The sequence below is a fragment of the Heteronotia binoei genome, chromosome 2, assembly GCF_032191835.1.
Source record: "Heteronotia binoei isolate CCM8104 ecotype False Entrance Well chromosome 2, APGP_CSIRO_Hbin_v1, whole genome shotgun sequence".
NCBI classification, from domain to species: Eukaryota; Metazoa; Chordata; class Lepidosauria; order Squamata; family Gekkonidae; genus Heteronotia; species Heteronotia binoei.
Genome location: NC_083224.1, coordinates 141,566,965 through 141,584,917, shown reverse-complemented (window position 1 = coordinate 141,584,917; position 17,953 = coordinate 141,566,965). Strand labels below are relative to the sequence as shown.

The 17,953-nt window shown below is 43.0% G+C and overlaps 1 protein-coding gene across 1 annotated transcript in view; it reads left to right on the top strand.

Moving 5' to 3' along the window:
- LPAR3 (lysophosphatidic acid receptor 3) overlaps positions 1–4,491 on the top strand; it is a 47,201-nt gene extending 42,710 nt beyond the window's left edge. Inside the window, exon 3 of the mRNA XM_060232128.1 lies at positions 3,814–4,491. Within this exon, the coding sequence (XP_060088111.1) occupies positions 3,814–4,142 (329 nt within the window). The 3' untranslated portion in view covers positions 4,143–4,491. The remainder of the gene's footprint in view (positions 1–3,813) is intronic.
- Positions 4,492–17,953: the final 13,462 nt, after the last annotated feature.

Here is a 17,953-nt window from a genome sequence, read left to right as displayed (position 1 = left end):
CCAAGCCAGCCAGAACTGCGTTCCTGTGCGTTTGCTCAAAAAAAGCCCTGCTTTAAAAGATATTTGAATCATTATTATTGTCTGGTCAAGGGGTGCTCAGACCACCAGAGAAGTACTTCCTTTGTTCCATAGGAATAATTGCTGGAATACTTACTTATTTGGAGGCAGAGCCGGGGGACTTCCCCAAAGTGTATGCTTTTAAAATAAATGAGCAACATTTCCGCCAAGTATCTTCTAGCATCTTCCTTTTCTGTGCAGAGCTGTAATTTTCTATTTTTGTATGCCAAGCAGCAATTGTGGCTTCAGCTAAGTGCATGTTGTTTTGTGAGCAGCTTCTCTGCTCTTTTGCACTAAGAAGCACAGAATGGCAAATGAGAAGTTTTGCTATTGAGGGGAACATGGGTGATGCAGTGCTGGCTTACCTCTTCCGTTTTGTACACTAGTGATGCATGACTGGTCTGTTCAGAGAAGAGGAAAATTGCCCTTCCCTTGCTTGGATAGGCAGTGTAGCCTTGCTTCTCCTTTTCTCCAGTCTCCTTTCCTCCTTTTTGTCCCACAACACCACAGAAACAAGCCGGCCAGTTGCCGATGTCATCACAGGGCAATGCCTGTGGGAGGGAGAAACCAATTACTGTGTGCTTTAAGGGAAGTGGTTGAAAAGCAGCTTTGGAGACACTGGGAGAGATCTTTGAAGGAGGAAGGCCAAGGATGGGCTAAAGGATGGTCTAAATATCAGGGCTTGAATTCATCAGGAGCTCACAGGAGCGCGGCTCCTGAACCTCCAGCCAGGGTCTGCATGTAGTGGGGAGTTCTCTCCCCGCCGCACACAGATCCCAATATATATGCAAATGAGATATGCTACTGAGCTCCTGCACCTTTTTTTCTACAAAATGACCCCTGCTAAATATAATCCCTTTTTGATTATTGAGGTTGGTAGTTATGAATGGTGTGTGTTTGTGTTTATGTGCACGCCACATGTGCAATGTAATCGTCTTCATCTAGGGATGCAAATTGGTTTGGAGACAGTGTCCCCTCCCTTTTTATTAATAGATATTTCATGTGTGAAAATGGGCAACTGAAAGTTTTCATGGCATGGAGGAAAACATCTTGGTAAGCCTCTAGTAAAGAGGCAAGTCATTTTTCCTTGGAAGTGTTAGGAACTTTACTTCCATCCCTGCTGCACACTCGTAGTCCAAGGCCCTGTATGGCTTTGGCAGAGTTCCTCCATCAGTACTGTTGAGGTGTTTGGCTCCATATGGTTTTTAATGAAGAAAGTATACAGCAGGGACAGTCACTTGTAATAGTGGTCAGCACATCTTGCAGCAGTGAGTTTCATAACTAAACTGTGCTTTGTGTGCACAATTTGCTGTTTTTAATTTTAATTTTATATTTACCATTATTGTGTAGTGGTTAGAGTGCTGGACTAGGATCTGGGAGACCCACTCTGCCATGAAAGCTTGCTTGGTGACCTTGGTTTAGAGAACCTACAGTGCCGTCTTGAGTAATTGACTGGTTACACAGTGTTGTATCTTATGGAGAACTGGTTTTTTGCTAGCCACCAGGTGGGCCCTGGAGATATCCTGGAATCAGAACTGATCTCCAGCCTATAGAGATCAGTCCCCCTGGAGAAAATGGCTGCTTTAGGGAGTGGCCTTAGTGACATTATATCCTGCCAAGGTCTCACCATGCCCTCCTCAAATTCCACTCCCAAATTCTTCAGGAATTTCTCAACTCGGAGTTAGCCTCTCTGCTCACAGAGTTGTTGCAATAATAAATTGGAGGAGAAGAGAATGATGTTGTAAGCAACTTTTGGGCTGCAACTGGAGGAAAGCAGGATAAAGCTATCTACAGATATGAACACTGTGTTTCAACAGAAGTATTCTTGAAGCAGTTCATATAACAAAGAAAAACCTCACAAAGCCTAAAGGCTAACAGTACAGAAGAACAAATAATAGCACTCTTTATAGATGGGCCTAAGGCCAGGCACAAGTGGGAGCTGCCCAGTTCCTGCTTTTCCTCCCTCTTTGCTGTAGTAACTGAAAACTGAAAGAAGGGGGGTCTCGGGTGGGGTGGGATACAGGCACTGTGGGAAAAGATCAGACAGCTTGCTGTCCCCCAAGACTTGCTGATGGCCACTGGAAATGCAGTAGGGGTTCTGAGCCAGAGCTGGAGGCACCTGTGCTTGCATGGGAACTGTGGGGCTTGATCAGGACCAGAACTCTCAAGACAAAGGTATTTAAAACATAATTTCTTTAACTCAAGATCCTCCCCCAGACAGAACAATACAACAAAGGTGTCTACAGTGACACACCCAGGCATCACAGAGAACAGAAACATCATACAGCTCTTCCTGACTTCTGTTAAACTGGTTCTTGCTTGTGGTTCTCCAGTGGACCAAAGTGATGGATTTTTTTCCAGTGCACTCCTCTTGCAGAAGGGATTCACCTGTTTGGATGACACAGATGCCAGGCTGCAATCAGCAGCCTGAGCAACACATAACCTTTCTACAAGATGTTAAAGATTTCAGAAAATCTTAGCCGTTGCTGGAATGACCTCGGGGTCAGCCATGGCTCTCAAAGAGTTGTCCTTGAAAGGGCAACTGCTGTGAGAGCCCTCTCAGCCCCACCCACCTCACAGGGTGTCTGTTGTGGGGGGAGAAGATATAGGAGATTATAAGATGCTCTGAGTCTCTGATTCAGTGAAGGGCAAGGAATAAATCTGCAGGCTGCAATCTATTTCCCCAGCAAAACAGATGCTCCCTGTGCTGCTAAGCTCCATTCACTGACTCTCCCCCTGCTTGGCTAACAATGCCATTGCCTTTCTGCATCTGCTGTAGTCAGTGGGCTTAGAAAGGTGTAACTAGGGTTTCCAGATAATTTCTGGAGATTTGGGGTGGTGTCTGCTGGGGAGGGTGGAGTGTGAAGAGAGGAGGGGAGGAAGCTACACAAGGATGGGATGCCATGGAGTCTGCCATCAGAAGCTTTCAATCCTTTGGTGTGGTGGTTAAGTGTGTGGACCCCTATCTGGGAGAACTGGGTTTGATTCCCCACTCCTCCACTTGCACCTGCTGAAAGGGCAGCTGCTGTGAGAGCCCTCTCCAGCCCCACCCACCTCACAGGGTGTCTGTTGTGGGGGAGGAAGATAAAGGAGATTGTGAGCCGCTCTGAGATTCGGAGTGGAGGGTGGGATAGAAATCCAATATCATCATCATCATCATCATCATCATCATCATCATCATCATCATCATCATCATCTTCTTCTTCTTCTTCTTCTTCTTTTTCTTCCAGGGGACCTGAACTCTGTAGTTTGGAGATAATTTCAGGAGAACTCCAGGCCCACTAGGAGGTTGATAACACTAGGTGTAGCTCTGTTTAGGACTGCACTGTAAACCACCCAGTCCCTAAGGGAGGGAGGGTTACACAAGCATGCTGGAACGTTTCCCGGCAGAGTTGCCAACTTGGGAAATTTCTGATGATTTGGGGTGGTGCCTGGGAAGGCAGAATTTGGAAGAAGTGGGGAGCTCAGCAGGGATGGATACCTTAGTGTCCACCCTTCAAAGCTACTATTTCCTCCCAAGGAACTGATGTCAACTTTGGAGATGAATTGTAGTTCCTGGAAAACTTCAATCCTCACCATGAGGTTGCTAACTCTCTAGGTACTGTACTGGTCTTTGGACTTAGAAGTTTCTTTTGCTTGTTTTAAACTTGTGCATTGTAACATTTACTGGTTGGAGAAATGCTTTTAAGGATTATGCAGGCATAATTATAGCTTGATTCCCCAACCTCTAATTCCACCCCCTTTTTTTCCCTCTAGGTGCCTTTGTTGTGTGCTGGACTCCTGGCCTCGTAGTTTTGCTCCTTGATGGCTTGAATTGCACTCAGTGTGAGGTTCAGAATGTGAAGAGATGGTTCCTTCTATTGGCTCTGCTGAACTCTGTCATGAATCCAATTATTTACTCTTACAAAGACGATGAGATGTCCAGTACTATGAGGCGCATGATCTGTTGCTTAACGGAGAAGAACCAGGAGCGACTGTCTTCCAGGATCCCTTCCACGGTGCTCAGCAGGAGCATAGATTCTTCCAGTCAATACCTAGAGAATGGCATCAGCCAGGGGACTATTTGTAGCAAAGCCAGCACATGAACTGTTCTGCATTTGTCCTTAAGATGTGGACTGCGGCAGTGGCAAGCGAGCTCTGAATCAGCTGAAACCACTGAACCCTGAAACCACAGAAGAATTTGTTCTCTCTGTACCAAGCCCTCCAATCTCAAAGTTACTTCACATCCTTCCAAATATTTACCAGATTTTTTAAAAAGGAACTTTTGAAGAGGTAAAACAGAATACGAGAGTACTTTTGCTAGATGAAGGGTGAGTTTATAAACCCAGAAACACAGCACAAGCAACATGTATGGAACTTCTGCTTCTCTCAGCTAGTTGATAAACCTGTGTCTGGGCTGTACCATTTCTAACTTTGAAATAGGCTGACATAATTGAATACCTAATTCTCCATACAAATGCTGATCCCAGTTCATAGGAACTAGGATGTCATGGGGAAATAAGGGGGTTTCTTTTGCTCTGGAAGATTCTTCAATCATGACAGCACCCACCTAAGACTAAGATGGTACAGTCACCACACCTCAGCATCAGACCGGCAGCCTGATCCCTAATCATGTCTGCTTGGAGGTATGCCCAGTTTTATTCACTGGGACTTGCTTCCAAGTTATGTGCCTGGGAATAGACCCTATTGTACTTGGTAAGAATTGCTTCTGAATGCATAGAAGGAGGTCTTTGTGTATTCTTTTCAATGGAACATGTTGATAAAGTTTTTTCAGGATGTAAATGAGACCTAGAGGGCTTAAATATGTCCCATTTGTTTATCTTTAAAAAAAACAAACAGTATAATGGTTTCAGGCTTGCCACTTGCCTTTCTAAAGGGGATAGCTGAATGCATTTCTAAAATACAGCATGCAATAGGCATTCATTTGGCCTCCTGGTAACAAGCTATTTAGTGTATATATAAGTATTGTGAGTTATTACTGGGGACAACAGTTTTACCCAGAAAGTAAGAAGCAAGCTCCTGCTGCCATGTGAGCTATAGGAGTCTGTGTGTCAGTTGATGGCAGCATTATGAAGCCTCTTTCTTGTCTTACCGCCACCCTACCTACATGTTTTATTAATCCAAGAACATCAGAAGCTTGGTTATTGCATTGAGTTTTCATTCACTGGCTTTTAGAGGTATGGGTTTAATAGAAAAAACACAAACAGGATTATCTGTGCACTTGTGGTTTATGGATTTAAATCCTTTCATTTGGTACTGGACCTCTGAAGAGACTCCCACAAAGCCACGGGATTGTACATAATTTTATTTCTTTTTTTAAATAATCAATTTGTACAGAATAATTTTCACACTGTACTTCTTAAGTGGTTTCATCACCTGTGGACTGTGTGAGAGATCAGGGATATATTTAGTGCGGTGGTCTGATGTTTTTAAATAAATGCTGTATGTCTGAATTTTGGGTACCTCTTTATTTGGGGACCATCTTGAGGTACTGGGATGCTTTTAAAAATACTCTTGAGATTCTTGTCCAAAATGCTACTGAAAAGACAGATTAAGATTTTCAGCTTCCCTAAATTCAAAGAAATAGCATTGTTCATTTGCATGAACTAATTTATTCATATGCATGTATATTTTAAATTATGCATTCTCTAATACTGAAAAATAGTAAAATATTGCGTCAAGAGAGAGACTTTCTGTTCCTGTCTGTGTTCTCCATATTAAAACAAAAGTTTAGCTCTGGCCTGGTACATGCATAACTATGCTAAGCCCAGTTCCAAAAAAATTCTCCCTTTGGTTAATTTCATACAATCCGTTTTCAACTAAGGACATAAAATGCAGATGGCTACCTGTATTATGACTGATGACTGATAAGTAGAATTGATCCATATAATAGCAACACTCTGACCAGCACTTGATGTCAACCCTCCAGGGTCCAATTGGCAAGTACTAGGATATAACGCTGGACATTGGTGTATATCAGTGCACTGCCATTCTGGTTTGGCCCAGTTCATAATCTTGAGTTGATAGCTGTGCAAACTTGTGCAAATGAGCCCTCTGAAATAAAACTCCAAAGACCATGATTCTATGTTGAACATAACTGCAGTATGACCTTCTTCTACTCAGTTGCAGCATTGGCCGATGTTAGCTGAACTGAAACCAAGACCTGTCTATCTCCATGTTTCATGGTAGGTGTACAACCAGTGCTTTACCTGACAAATTAATCCAGGTGTATGAAAAATGTACTTCCATTACATAGCAAATACAATGCTTGTATATTTATCCTGACAGAGCACATAGCAATTCCACAAGTTGCTGTTTCAGGTTGGAAGCACAGCAAAAGGAGATGGAACGAAGCCCCCTCCTGCTTAGGGTTACCAACCTCCAGTTAGGAGCCTGGAATTCTGCTGGAATGGCAACTCTCCAGACTACACAAATCAGTCCCCTCATATGGTAGCCAGCCTCCAGGTGGGGCCTGGAGATCTCCCGCTTTTACAACTGATCTCCAGCTGGTAGAGATCAGCTCCCCCGGAGAAAATACACAGTGTGTGCACACTAACAGCAATATAATAGCTGCCTCCCTGGATTTCTCTGACTGTTTCTTTAAATGTATTTTCAGTTGCATCCACATAGGGTGCAGAGACTGGAAGCACACATGCGTTGATCTGAATGTGAAGGTTTTTCTCTGTAGCTCCACAGAATGTTATGTAAATAGAGAGTCTAGGCTAATGAAGAGTCAAAACCGTGTCTGGAAGGGCGGCCCTGTTCCATTTATCTCTCTTTTGCGGTGAACTTAACATGGATTTCCTGGTGCATCTTCTCTCATGTTATCTTCCTGTCTTTTAATATTTCTCTGGGGTGATTCATAAGGAAGAGGATGCAACTCAAGATGCATTTAAAGAGACAGTCACAGAAATCCAGGGAGGCAGCTATTAATTGTTTTTAGTGTGCGCACACTATATATTTGATATTATATGTTGAATGTATACTGTATCCATATATTAATATATTTATTCTTCCAGTTTAGGGCCCCTCCCTAAACCCCACCCTCTCCCAGCTCTACCCCCAAACTTTCCAAGTATTTTCCCACAGAGACCTGGCAACCCTAGTTCCATGGAGGAAATGATCACTTTGGAGCGTGGACTCCATGGCTGAGCTCCCTTCTTTCCCCAGTCTCCACCCTTTGCTTAGGAGCTTGGATTACAGCATCATGGGTGGGTGGGTTTTGAAGCCATTACAGAATGGTTTAGGGCTGTCAGCAGGCCTGGAGAAAAATGGCGAGTCCCTTTAATGGAAATGTAATGTGTAGATATGGGCAATGGGAGCTTTTCCTGATAAATACCATCCTACTCAACCTCTGTTAAAGGGACAGGATGTTTTCCTCTAGCAACTCTAGCATGCAGATGGCCTAGGCAAAAAAGGATGTCCTGCATCTGTTTCTGATTTGGCACTTTAGTTCTGAACCAGTGGAACAAGAGGCTGCTGTGTAATTCTCATAAAGCGGCAGTGCTTTAAGATTCCATCTTTATTAATTAGTGCTATGTTTTGTTTTTAATTCTGCTTTTATTAGTAAGTCCAATGAAGAAAGATATATGAGTTGCAAGCAAAACATTGCTGTCATTAAAAGATTCACACTAATTCAGTGTCACTCTTTTGAGCAAGGCCTCCTGCTTAGGTGTGGTATCTTGAAAGCCTTGGAAAAGGGAATTTTTTGTTTGCTGAGGTGATAGCATTGTAAAAATACCTGACTGAAGTACTTCTTTTCTACTTGATGCTACGTAAGAACGATGCCTGTAATATTTGCTCCTGCAGCTTTTGTGAAATGAAGCCAAAGGGGACTGAAGTGGAGAACAAACAAACTACTTAACTGAACGTGAATTGAATTCTTACAACTGAACTACATGGCTGCTGCCCTCTATTTCAGTTCTCAGCTGGAATTCCCCCAAAACTGCTTCTCTCAGTTACATGCTCATAGAGAACTGTGGTATAGACTAACATTTCAGAACTAAAGCTGGTGACTTGCTGGGCAATAATAGTACTTCAAAATAAAGTAAAGTGTGGAAGATATACTTGCTGCTACAACAAATAGCAATGCTGCTGTTTTACACTTTTGGAAGACTTCAGTTTGCTTTTATCAGCCATTCTCCCCACACCATGGCTCACAACGTCACTTACAAAGGTAACAAAAACATCACAAGAACAGTGATTAAAATAATCATTTTAAGGAAATCTACAAAATTAAAATAGCAGCAAGAACAATGTATTTGAGACTTGCTAGGTTTTTAACAACCCTGGGAAAATTCTAATAGTGCAGGCCTGATAAATCTTGCTATAGACTAGGGGTGGCCAACGGTAGCTCTCCAGATGTTTTTTGCCTAAAATTCCCATCAGCCATACCGTTGGCCACCCCTGCTATAGACTATGGTCAACAGCACTCTGAAAAGGCCTTATCTCTGCTTGGCTTACTAAAGTTGGAATCCAGCTGCATCAAAGTCAGTGGGATTTGTTTATGTTTAAATATGCATTGGATAAAGCTGCACCACTGTAGTCCTACAAAAGGGCCAAGCTTAGTGTTTTGTGCAAGATCCATAGATGGATCTCTTTTGTCTTGTTTCTGTGGAGGTCCAAATTTGATAAGAGCAGAGATGATAAAATGATTTGGCATAGAGTTGTTAGGTCCCTCGAGGCAGCTAGCAGAAGATGAGGGGGTGGGCTTACCCCCCACGTTTTAGTGATGTGCCCATATGACTTCAATGTGACCTGGAAGTGATGTAGGCATGTCAGGGGTGTTGGGGCAACATGATAGTTTTTGGGCAAAAACTCTGGAAACGACTGGTGCTTGCACAGGGGACTACCATTAGCTATTAAGATTAGCTTCCTGCCATATTTACCCAAACATCAGCATTGCCCTGTAATCCTTGTCACTTCTGGGTCACACTGAATTCACATAGGCAAATCACTGAAATATCCAGTGGTACTCCCTTTTTGGGGGGTGATAAGCCCCCCCCACAAGCCAGCTTATCAGCAGCAGAGAGATGAAACCTGGCAGCAAGGGACCCTTGCTGCCACTGGGAGTCTGGCATCCCTAATTTGACAAAGAGTAGTTGAGGCGCATTTTACCTTTCTAGCTACCCCCTCAAGCAGTTTTACTACTCTAGATAGCCCTCCTCCATTAGATTTGTGTGGTAGGGTAGCAAACTCCACATTTGGAAATTCCTGGAGATAAAGGGGCAGAGCCTGAGAAGGACAGAGTTTTGGAAAGGGATCTCAGCAAGGATGTGATGCCATAGTCCAACCCTCCAAAGCCACTATTTTCCCCAAGAAAACTTATGTCTGGAGATCAGTCATAATGTTGGGATAAGCCAGGCTCTACCTGGAGGTTGACAATGCTACTATGTGTATGGGTGGAAAAATACAGGTTTAGAATTAGGCTTTACTGAATGCAGAAAGACTTGTTTTTCCACTAAACAGGCACAGCATTGGGTTGCAAGCCTACTTTCCATTACAAAGTATTTTATTTAGAGAAAACCCAACGTGTGTTTTCACAGCTGACCATTGCTACATATAGGATGTACAGAAGGGCATCTTCCTGGAAAGCCAGTGCTGTAATCTATTCAAGAGTGACTTTAATTACTAGAAACCACAACTAGCACATTATTCCTAATCAGCGCTAATGCTTAGGTTTCTGTGGCTTCTCCTGCTATGTCCCCCTCAACTGCAGCACAGACTCCTGAGTACACCTCTGCCCCCCCCCAAAAGCCTGCCCCTCCTGTTCCTAAAGTCTGTGTTTGTGGGTGTGTCTTCACCCATCCCCACCAAGACCTTAGTGTTAAAATATGGTGATGGATCTGTACAGTGAGGAGATGCAGGTGAAGCATATTTGCAATGACAGGCCAGGGGAGTCTTTTTAATCACTGAGGAAGAAGTACTGCTTGCTGGATAAAATCACTTTGGTACTTCTCAGGATTCATCTTGAATACTACTTTAATTTTTTGTGCACTGTTAATAGCCTCAATCAAGGATAGCCTTGCTGTTCTTCTAGAGTCATTCATTCCATACAAAAATGGGCCATTATTGCAATAGACGGGGGTCCCCAACCTTTTTGATCCTGTGGGCACTTCTGGAATTCTGACATAGAGTGGTCGGCACAACCACAAAATGGCTGTCCTGGGAGACAGAGCCATACACATAAGAAGTATAAGTGCAGGGGAGAAGAGGGATAATTTTAAAAATACACTGGGAAAGAGGACTGCAAGAGAAACTAAAACCAACAGTGGTAGCAGCTGCCACAAAAGCAACATTATTTTAATCTGCACAGCCAATCAGATCTCCAGTTGCCTATCAGAAGATATGCTGAAAAAGAGTCCCACCTGGCTCCAACCACTTTCTGAAAACACTTGACAGACACCAGGTGAGTTATCAGTGGGCACTATGGCACCCACGGGCACCAGGTCGGCCCCCTCCCTCGATTAATGTGTTAGAGAGAAAGGATAGGAAGGAACCAATACAGGAAATTCAAATAGAGCATATTGATGGGATATCTTATTTGTTCTCTTAAAATGTCTGTCTAGTGCATTTGTTTCTTGTCTTCTTACCCCAAATGATCTTTAAATCCTTGTCTTTCCTACATGTACAACAAGCAATATGAGCAATAATAAATGAGCATATGTAGAAAGATCCTAAATTTACTCTCTGACAACTCCAGTTGAAAATCTGCACTAAGAGGCTGCAATAAGGACTGTTTCAAGGATTACAAGGCAATACAAAGTACTTTGGACTCTGGAAGTGCTGTATGAATTCTAAATAGTATACAAGCTAAGTGAGACCATTTTCTGCAGTAGTGAAATTCCCCACATCGACGTTTTAAAAACTGTTATGTTAAATTTTCTGCAGTAGATTTTTCTTCACCAGGCACAAACCCAAAGGTTTATCCTTCCTAACTTACATTTTCAGAATTCTCTACCATGTTCTGAAAACACAGGGTAAAAAGGAGAAACTTTGGGTTTGCACTTGGTGAAGAAAAGTCTGCGGAAAATTTCACATAACACACAGGTTTTAAAATGTCAATGTGGAGAATTTTACTACTACAGAAATGGTCTGATTTAAGAAAATCGCTCAGTGAGATGCAGAGATGGGGACTCTCTTCATTCCATTTGTGGCAGAAACAGTGGCTGGTTCTGTATTTGTAAACAGAAAGACTTGCTTACTCCCAATATAAGCCTTTGCATAATCATTGTTTAGCTCAGAAATACAAATATATATCCCCTATATAAATCTGCCTCGCATGCTGATGCATATATAGCTTCTAAGGTACACAGGTTTACAAAGAACAAATCTGAAACTGATTATGCTCTGGAGAAGCTATACTTTTTCAGGACAGTAATTCAGGAGGTACAGTACAGACTGCTCAAGTTGCTGTCAGACCCCAGAGTCAAGGAACACGCAGTTGATTTAATCAGACGTTTAATCCAAGCATCTTAAGGCAATACAAGAAGTTGCTGAAACTGAGGTACAAGCTTAAGGTGTCACCTATATACCCTCCGTGGGCTATCATTTCAAGCAAAGCGCGGCAAGCTTTGGCGAGCACAATTTGTGGGCATTCTATGTCCCCCTTCCCCCCTCTACTACAGTCCAGGTGCAAAGCTATTAATTCCTCCGATCTCCTCCAGCCTGACCTTGATTACTATGCTAACAAGCCAAAGAGATAATGTTGGGGATACGCTGTCTACTAAAGCGAACGTGGTAAGAGCAAAGCAGCAGTTACAAAGTTCAGATAAGAAAGCAGACTGTCTCATTCAACAGTTACAGATACTCATACTCATTCCCAAAACAATGGTCAGTTGTTACATGACGAGAGGATACAGTTTGAGGTAGACTCTTGACAGTTGTCCTGGCAACCTTCATCTAAAAAGGGCAACCTTTTGATGAAAGCCGTTTCCTCTCACAACCCTGTGGCAAAATTACAGCTCACCATATTTAGGCTTATCCTGTTTTTCAGTGCTATTCAAAGAAGCACTGGTCTTGATTGGAGAGAGCATTCAAATTAATGGCTTCTCCACTTCAGCCCTTCATCTGAATCTTCTCTTTTGTGGCAAGCATCCTCTGACAATGGGCAAACTGTGTGCAGCAGGACTTTGCTCATGCAGTCCAATTTGGCCAAATTGGCACACACTGCAGAATCAGGGGATGTCCTGACTGCAGGTGGGGAATAACATAGCAGAGAAATTATATGGCTATTTTCTGCTTGTTCTGCTGTTTTTCTGTTTGCAGGGAAGCTTCTTATTTAACATGAGAGACTGTTCTGTTGCAAATACATCTCACAAGGGCCAAGCAAATCAGCCTGAATATCTGGAAGTGGGGTTCTCTCCTAGAATCCAAGACCAGTGTTGGAAAAATCAGCATAGGTCTTGTGACTTTAAATAGAGAAAGATTTATTTACCCTCAAATGGTATGGTTTTACTTGTACAATTATTCCACTGACTGGTGTGGAATAAGTGTGAAATTGTTCCTCATCCTCTTGGAGAGGAGTGACGTGGAGTGCCTCAAGGATCTGTCCTGGGACCTGTATTGTTCAACATCTTTATAAATGATTTGGATGAAGGAATAGAGGAAATGGTTATTAAATTTGCAGATGATACTAAATTGGGAGGGGTTGGAAACACAGAAGAAGACAGAAACAAGATACAGGATGACCTTGACAGGCTGGAAAGCTGGACTAAAACCAATATGAATTTTAACAGGGATAAATGTAAAGTTCTGCATTTAGGTAGGAAAAATCCAATGCATGGTTATAGCATGGGGGAGACTTGTCTTAGCCGTAGTATGTGCGAAAAGGATCTAGGGGTCTTAGTGGATCATATGCTGAACATGAGTCAACAGTGTGATGCGGTGGCTAAAAAGGCAAATGCAATTTTGGGCAGTATCAACAGAAGTATAGTGTCCAGATCACGTGATGTGATGGTATTGCTTTACTCTGCTCTAGTAAGACCTCACCTGGAGTGAGGTGTTCAGTTTTGGGCACCACATTTTAAGAAGGATATAAACAAGCTGGAACGGGTCCAGAGGAGGGCAACGAAGATGGTGAGGGGTCTGGAGACCAAGTCCTATGAGGAAAGGTTTAAGGTGATGGGTATGTTTAGCCTGGAGAAGAGGCGGCTGAGAGGTGATATGATCACCATCTTCAAGTACTTGAAGGGCTGTCATATAAAGGATGGTGTGAAATTGTTTTCTGCGGCCCTGGAAGGGAGGACCAGAACCAATGAGTTGAAATTAAATCAAAAGGGTTTCTGGTTCAACATTAGGAAAAACTTCCTGACCGTTAGCATGATTCCTCAGTGGAACAGGCTTCCTCGGGAGGTGGTGGGCTCTCCTTTCTTGGAAGTTTTTAAGCAGAGGCTAGATGGCCATCTGACAGCAATGAAGATCCTGTGAATTTAGGGGGAAGTGTTTGTGAGTTTCCTGCATTGTGCAGGGGGTTAGACTAGATGACCCTAGAGGTCCCTTCCAACTCTATGATTCTGTGATTCTAAGTGTGTGTTCAGTAGATACACTTCTGTATTCATCAGAAAATGTGATACAGAAATTGGCTATCCTGCTTCTTCTAGGAATCAGCCCCAAAAATGCATTCTTGGGATCCATTCCCATTGGGTGGGTTCTATGGGACTTGCTTCTGAATCAACGATTAAGATCATGCTGTAAATAAGAATTTGGGGCACTGACGTATTCTCATTCTGCAGCTTACTAAGACTGTTGCCTGCTTTTCCTTTACAAATTTTACTGGAGGTCTGTGCTTTTCTATGTGCCATTGTTCTCTCTTTGCCTTGTGAATGTGCCAGAAGCAAACTTTATACATTTCACATGGAGATCAGAACATCCATCAAGTGGAAAGGGGCAGCAGGACCCACATCACATATCCTTTGCTTTGCACTGTATTCAGAAGAGTCCTGTCTTTTGGAATACAGCAAACTACTACCTGTCTTTTGGACAGGACTCTTCTGAATACAGTGCAAAGCAAAGGATATGTGATGTGGGTCCTGCTGCCCCTTTCCACTTGATGGATGTTCTGATCTCCATGTGAAATGTATAAAGTGCCTCCATTCAGTTACCTGACACTTTACAAAGGCCTCTGCTTAGGTTCCTGCTTCACATTACGTCGTGCTTAACCAGGCACAGCTTTGGAACTTGATGCATCCTTTTGCTAGCACTGCATGCTTATAGACATTGTTTGGACTTGACAATTAATCACATATTGTGAATAGAACCACCGGTGTTTTTGCCACTTTACAAGCAAGTAACATGAAGCAGGGACTGGATTTCCAAGAATGCAATCTGATCGACCACTTGCTGCAGCTTTACACATGCACCCTTCTTTATCCCTGGTGCTTCATGGAGTGTAAAGAACAAATGTTAGAACTGAGTCAAACTTCCCTGCATTTATAACACCTGGAGTGGCACACTCACTTGGGAACTGTATTGTTACCTTTTACTCAAATGAGAGAATTTCAAAGATGGCCTTACAGGATTCAGGATGGGATTTTTTTGGAGTGGGGTAGCTATAGTAGTCTGCTGTATTCAAAACAATACAGGCTAAGATTAGAAAACAGAGTTAGTGTGATCTGGCCCTGTCTCTAATTAATCCGGGGGGGGGGGGGGGGGTTGTAACAGAGAGTTTTGATCAGACATCCCACTGTAACCCACTTTAGTGCATGCTCACTCTGTGATTGAGTGACCAGATTACTGCACGGAGTGGGCAGTTAGGCAGCTTTTAAAAATCATTTAACGTGAGCATGCACATAAGTGCTTATGGGAAGCAGCGCTTCAGGCTCCTGACAGGATGGCAGTGGCTGGTGGCCAATGGGATTGCTGGAGGAGGCTGATGGGCTATGTAATTCAGCGTGGTTTTGAAACTGTGCCATGGAGGTTTTCTTAAGAAAAACACAGTCTTCAGAAACTCCCATGAGACACAGAGAGAGAGATGTCTGTAAACTGTAAATAATAAATGCACGAGCAGTGATTGATGACCCTGAGGCGATTATGTGCTTATGTGCATGTCCCTACCGGGAAAAAAAAGAGGGAAGGTTCTTACTTCCCAACCAGCTTCACTTCACAGGCAGGGGAGCTCAGACATCCAGAAATGTGGTATGAAAGTGTTGACATCCACAAGGACAGACTTTCCCTAGGCCAGGGGTCATTTTGTAAAAAAAAGAGGTGCTGGAGCTCATTAGCACAACTCATTTGCATAATTCAATTGCATTTGCCACACACCCCTGACATCACTAGAAGGTGTACTAAATTATATCAGCTCAGCATCTACCTTAAAATGCTTTCTGAAGTATAATTGTCATAATAAAACCTGACTCCCATCAGAGTTTTAAAATTACTTTCTCCTATGTGGCCACAATGGCATGATGAAGATTTCCATCTGTCTGCTTTATGTGTTTTGGTTATTTTCCCATTTTTCGTGGAGAAAAATATTAGAAAGTTTGTAAAATCTTAGAGTTCAGCAAAATTCTCATGGGAGTTTGAACAATGAAGCTCAGAAGCAAGTAGGGGAAGGGGGAAAGAAAAAGCACAATAAATTTAAGGGGTTCTGGAGCGCCACTCCTGTGAGCTTCTGCCCAAAATGAGGCCTACCAGTGCCTAATAAGTCTGCTTTTGAAGAGAGGTCAGAATGGGGTGCCAACAACTGGGAAATGGGAGGCAGATGTAATTGTCTGATCATGCACTTTAAATCCAGAAGGGGTTTCAGCGACTTCAGATCAGCAACAACTTCAGATCAAAGTTCTCGTCTGACCACAGCCTTAGTGTGGCTTAAGTTCTAGAAGCCAAAGCCATAATAAATAAGTTAATTGTTGAGGCATCCCAAGATTTTTTGTTTTGATTACTGGATTTAGTACCCTTTGGATGAGAGAGCTCTACACTGTGACCAATTTCCCACTAGCTCTTTCCCCTCCTGACACTTCTGTTCAATTTCACACAAGCTGTCCTGGGGCTGTGACTTGCTCTGCCTCTTTCCCATGTCAAGCAAGATCCTCTGAAAACCAGTTTCTACTTGCTACGGGAAAGAGGCGATGCAAGTTGCAGTCCCGGGGCAGCTTGTGCAAAATTGGATGGAAGCGCTGGGGAGCTCCAATGCCAGAACAAGCCTAGTGGGGAATTGGTCTATGTGACACAGTGGCCTGATTCAACATGGTTTCTCTTATGTTCTTATGTACAGCTTTATGGTGTCTTTATAATATTTGCTTTACTCAAAAATATAAATATAGGTGGAGAACCTGCTGGGAGCAAGCAGATGCTTAAAAATGGAAAGCAGAGTACTGCAGGAGGGACATAATGCCAGATGGGTAGCCCTGTTACTCATTAAACAAGTCCTGTGGCACCATAAAGACTAACATAAATTATTCCTCCATAAATTTTCACAAGGGCCAAGCAATTCAGTTCACCTTTGATGTGTCATATTAAGTGTGCTCTGTCTCACCAAAGTTTGTGCTGGAATAAATGTCATTAGTCTTCAAGGTTCCAGTGGACTTCTGTTTTGTTTAGGGAGAATGCACTTCTGAAGTCAAAGGCTTTTGCTGTAGTTCAGTTTGCAGTGCAGCCAGCTCTCTCTCTCTCTCTCTCTCTCCGCCGCCCTCTCAATGCATGAACCCTTCTATAGACCCCTCCTGTTTCCACATTACACAACCCATGTGTGCTACTTTATCTTTTGTAATTGTGCAGCTTCCCGCATCCTGTATCTGGCTTCTTGGCTACAAGAACTTGCCTTTGACTGCTCAGCTTTGTTTTCCTGTCATCAATTGAAGCAGAGCAAGGAGCCTTGCTCAGACATCCACCCAATCTGCAGGTGAGGTGAGCATCGAGGAAGCATCCGCTATGAACAAAAGAATGTTAAGGTTCCCTAACTCCTGTCAAATAGCAACACAAACTTAGTGATCAAGCTGTTCCCAGTCATCAGATGGCAAAATTCCCAATAGTACTTTTGCTAAGAATGACCCACAGAAAAGCTTGCCCCACACAATGCCCCACAAGTGGTTTATTCACAGTGTGACCTCTGTGGAATGTTTGTTTTTAAAAATGTATATCCCACTTGAGTTGCTAAGCATCCAGGTAGATGGGACCAAATATTTCCAACACATTACAAAAGGCAAATAATAACTTGCACAAGATAAGGGTCATGGTGCAAGGGTAAGAGGGGTATCACCCTTCCTCCCTCAGGCAGTTTTGCCAGTCAGAACTGCACTCCCAAGCTGTTCTTGGGCCAGGAGAGGAAGACAAGCACTCTTGCTTTGTCTTTTCTTTCCAGGGTTAATCATTGTTTGTGGTGGTTTTAATTGGCATATTATGGGAATGGAAGGGTTAAACTATTTCTGCCCATACACTTGAGACTTGAGTGAAATAAATAGTCTGTGCTGCTATTGGACTTTTTGAAAAATGCTAGGATCCAGTCACACATCTCCCAGTGTCTCAAGAGCCACTGTATACACAGACTTCTTTGCACTTCTGAGTAACTGTTGTTCTGCTTTCTTAGTAAATCCAGACTGCAATCAGTACAGCCCTGTGGTTTCTGTTCACATGGCTGAGCATTGTAGCTGGGGTTTTTTCTGATCTCATCAGTGGGCAGCATTGTTGTTTTTTTCCTGTTAGCCTGTAAAGCAAGTTTACCAGTGGACCTGAATTATTGTGCTATGGATACAAGCACACACCAACAATCGTATTTAGAAACACAAATGTATGCCTTGAGCTTGAAATGGTTGTATAAAAGCAGTGCTGGACAGCTCTGGGGGGAGCATCTAATGCAGGATCAAAGGACAACATGAGAGACAAGAGATTGATTCTTGAATGTTGTGAGAATGTGGCCTGGAGAAGCATAAGTAATTGTGGGAAGAAACTATGTCCACAA